General features: G+C 53.9%; 1 protein-coding gene across 1 annotated transcript in view; it reads right to left on the bottom strand.

The window, feature by feature from the left end:
- The window catches only part of WDR66 (WD repeat domain 66), a 65,177-nt gene that overhangs the window by 27,965 nt on the left and 32,804 nt on the right, over positions 1 to 4,408 (bottom strand). Inside the window, exons 15-16 of the mRNA XM_023528150.1 lie at positions 2,860 to 2,974; positions 2,081 to 2,244 (exon numbers count right to left, since the gene is read on the bottom strand). Coding sequence (XP_023383918.1) covers positions 2,081 to 2,244; positions 2,860 to 2,974 — 279 coding nt within the window. The remainder of the gene's footprint in view (positions 1 to 2,080; positions 2,245 to 2,859; positions 2,975 to 4,408) is intronic.

Below are 4,408 nucleotides of genomic sequence, written 5' to 3' on the forward strand. Positions count from 1 at the left end.
GGGCACAAAAGGGGAGTACGTTGATCGACAACCTACTACGTGCCCGGAAATGCGCACCGTACTTCTGGGGAACGAGCTAAAGCTCGGGAAGCGGGCGGCACTGTCAGTAGCATGCAGTAAGCGCTCACTAAATGCTCTCTAGGGGAAGAAGAGGAGGGTGAGTAACAGCCACGGTTATAATCGTGACCCTCACGCCAGCTGAACTGGGTGGCGACATTTAACAGAAGGAGCAACCGCGGCTCAGAGAAGTTAAGGGACGCGCCTGAGGCCACGCAGCAGGCAGGCAGGGAAGGCGAGACTTGAATCCGGGTCTTCCTGCTCCTGTCCGAGCGGGCCAGCAGGATTAGAGGGGGGCGTGAGGTTGAGCGTAAAAAAGTAATTTAAAAAATCCCAGAAAACAGATGCCAGACAAAGGACAGAAAAGGGTTGGCACGCTGGCGGACATGGGAGGAAGAGAGGGTCTGTCGGAGTGGACTCTGGGGGAAGGATGGCGGGCAGTGGTCTCTAGCGGGGGGCAGGTGCCATGTGCCGTGGTGACCGTCAGTGGGCCTAGGAGTGCACTGCTTAAAGCGACCGGGACAGGAGAGAATGTCTCATCTTTTTTTACCCTATAACTCGGCCACCAGCAAGCGGATCTAGTTGGGAATGTCGTTCGTTTCCTTGTTTAGGGTTTTTACATTTCTTCCCATTAGTGAAGCGCTGAACATATGAAGACACCAGAAGCGGCGATGAAGTGCTAATTGCTTTATAACGATCCTTTGTCCCTACAAAAGATTAAATTGAAACTCCCGGAAGCCTGGACTCTGGCCAGGCGCAGGAAAGCTGGAGAAAAAGCGGGAGGCTTTTCTCTTTCTTTAAATCTCTGCCATTCCAGACCCTAAGATGACTGAGAAGACGACAAAAATGAAGAAGGGAAGGTTCTGTTCTCCCGCCAGGGTGTCGCTGGCCCCCGCGGTCCCAGGTCCCAGGCGAGGGGCCAAGGAATCGAGCGGCTCCTCGATGGGAGAGCAGCTCGGTCACCCCCAGCTTCTAAATTCCCAAGATCTTCCTCAGGCGGAGGCCGGGGGTGAAGGTCAGAGCTGCAACTACAGTCTGAAACCGCCGGGGGTTCCAGCAGGTGGCACAGGGCGTGCTTTCCCGGGAGCCTCACATCAAGTCTGTGCCTTCGGGAAGGAAGGCTCCTCAGTGAGACTCTGCCGGGCAGGGGGCCACCCGCGGGGCAGGAACTCGCAGGCGGTGGGTAGGGACGGAACCGGCTCTGCCCTGGGGCAGCACGGGAGGACTTGGGGAGGTCAGGAGGTCGCTGCGTGCTTGCCGCAACCCCCCCACCCGCCCCCGCTCTTTTTAGTAAGAAAGAGCCTGAGCTCTTAAGCAAACGCCTTCTCCAGGGGAAGGAAGGGAGAAAGGAAATCATTTATTTATCGAGTCCTTGGCTCTGCGCTGGGCGCTTTACGTAGATTGACCCGTTCCTCACGGGGACCCTATAAAGTCCTGAGGATCACCCCCCTTTCACTGACTAGGAATCTGAAAACCAGGGGTCCCACAGCCACCAGAGAACTGGTCTGCCTTCAAGCCCAGGTCTGCATCCTCAACGTCACGCGCCAGCCAGCACTCGACCCTGGAGTCCTCAGGCTCACTCGAGGCAGAGTCTCGGCTCAGGGTGGATGGGTGAGGAGAGCAGACCGAAAACACGAACTTCGAACAAGCTCTTACTGTTTCGGTAGCACGTGCTTTGGAGATTCGGGCCAGACCTGTCCAGCTGGTATGGATTTGCTGACGACAGAGCGAGAAGCGTCTCAGGGGACACGAGTGACCGCAGTGGAACCGCACGGCGCCGACTGCAAATACCATTGGTCCCCGAGACGAGAGCAACCTTCCGTCTCCATAGCGACGTGAACGGATGTCATGGGGAGCTACCTGAGGGCAAGGCCGGAGTCTTGGTTCATCCCTGTACCCGCAGGCCGAGCACGGTGCCTGGCACGTAGTCAGGGCTGAACACCTGCCGCTGCTGCTGAGTGGAAAGAAGGATCTGCACTTGAGCCCTTGCTGGAGGGACCGAGCTGCTCTCCCCGTCACGTACCTTAGGTTGATTTCCCATTGTATCACCGACCGATCCTGTCCTCCCGCTGTGAAGGCATAGCGGCCGTCGCAGGAGAGGGCCATTCCGGCCACCCCATCTGGGTGGCATATAATAGCCGATGTCTTATGCGGATTGCCATCGACGGGCAGTATCTGAAGTCCAACCTGGAAAGGAACACGTCATTGGACAGTCAGACTCAGGTAACTGGGCCCCGGGCCAGGCCTGGCCCGTTTGCACGTTACCTCCGGGTCTGTTTGCTGGGAGGACCTGTATGTCAGGGACCGTGTCAGTGTGTGAGAGTCGCGTTTCACATGGCTGAGGTTCCGCCCACGCCGACCCCTGCGGACGGTCCCTTAGGAGAGAGACACCAGGTTCCAGCACGGACACAGAAGGAAAGCTTTCCTCCCGTTTCCATAGTCGGGCGCCCACGGTTTTCCAGAATAATTCTGGCATCCTATGATTTTATGCTTTTCAATACAGATTACTCATTAAACATACGGCTGATCTGTATGCCTTTATAAGATTTTTTTCTCTGTAAATAAGTCGGAAAGAAGAAGAACTTTGGTGTCCTCACCGGGGGTGCAGGAGAGAGGGTAACTGCCCCCCCAGCCTCCTCGCTTCTCTGTGACCGTTTTCAGTATCACTCTGGGCTGGGATGAGAGGCGGCAGCCTCGGCTGCGAAACCAAGCATCCGTGAGTCTTGCAACACTTGGGGCCAACCGCCGCTCAAAGCACACAGAGCCGGATGTCTTACAGAGGTGGTGAGCGGAGAGGAATACCTTGTCTCTGTTAATAAACACCAGGTAGCGTTTCTGCAGCTCCATGGCGGTTTTCACGGGGAGGATCTGTATCTGCTCGATGGGAGAGCCATAGACCGGCCCGAGAAGTGTCTTTCTGCAGGAGGAAGAGGAAACCCTTTTTAAATGCCACAAATCGGGACAGAGGTTTTATGATGAGCTACCTTTCGTGACATCCTACGCATTTTAAATTCTGAATTCCCTGTCCTGTCCCTCGACCAAGCCCACCCGGAGGAACTTCTCTCTCAACCACTGCTAACAGCCGCCATAAGTAAGCGGCAACAGCTCCGAACGGCCAGTGCCCCAGGCATACCGACCGTGGAGCGTGCTTTTAGCGGTGGAGGCTGCGACTTGCCTTCCTTGACAGTTGAGTGCAGGGAACATTATGCCCCAAGAACGTGTACGTGAACGAGGGATGAGGAAAACATGGCGAGGAAGTGACATGCATTGGCAGAACGCAAGCAAACACCCCCGTCCCCAGCGGCCGGCCCAAGCATGAGAATGAGATGCTGTCCACTTTCCAGATGTCTGACACTTGGGTATATGTGGAACACGCAGACTTCACCCAAAAGAGATCTGGAATCCAGCTGGCAGTAAACCGAACCCCCGCAGCCGGTGGGGGATGGGGGGGACTTCCTTAACTCAGACCCTGCCCCACTAATTAGGAATCAGACATATCTCCGAGCCCAGAGCCGCGGGACCTCTCACACGTACAGGTGCCTTCTGAGGCTCTGGAAGGGCCCTAGGCAGTTTTTACTCTTTATTATGTATCTTAGGGCCCACAAAATTGAATACACTCCACACCCCACAACGGCCGGATCTGCCTCTGTGGAAGGCCGGTAGCTATTTCGTCTTATACTCTGAGCCCCTCGTTTGTTGGGGTGTGTTTCCTCCCCGTGTCCCCTGCACCCAGCCCACGTCTGGAGGGTGCAGTAGACACTCTGTGTACACGTGCTGAAGAAACAAAGAGCTAATCCATTCAGCAGCCTTTTGCGGGGGGCACCTCTCTGTGCCAGGCACTAAGGTAGGTGCTTGGGACACAAATGAGTGATACTTGGTAGAATTGAATAGCTGCGATGGTTGCACGAGTTTGTGAATCTAGTAAAAACCACTGAGAAAAGGGTAAATCTTATGGTATGTGATTTATATCTTAATTTAAATTATAAACAAATGAACAGACAACCAAGAGAGGTCAACCTGTGCCTTGGGTCTTTGTTGCTAAAGCCCGGACAATGACAGTACTTAGCCCATAGAACTGGGGTGAGCATTAAATAACGTAATGTGTATAAAGCACTCAGAACCGTTTCCGGAACATCGTAGGAGCTGCATAGCTATTGCCTAGTATTGTTGAAATGATCTGACAATTTCATAAAATTAATACATTTTTCTTCTGATTGAAAAAGTGTTACTTATGCACTGCGAGAGATTTCAAACGTTCAGACGAACTTCAAGTAGAAAATCTAGCCGTACTTCTACATTATCCCAAGATAATCACGGGGACTAGTTTGGTGTACATGACGCGATAATTTCG

Source organism: Pteropus vampyrus, unplaced genomic scaffold (genome assembly GCF_000151845.1).
Source record: "Pteropus vampyrus isolate Shadow unplaced genomic scaffold, Pvam_2.0 Scaffold23, whole genome shotgun sequence".
In the NCBI taxonomy this organism is placed as follows: Eukaryota; Metazoa; Chordata; class Mammalia; order Chiroptera; family Pteropodidae; genus Pteropus; species Pteropus vampyrus.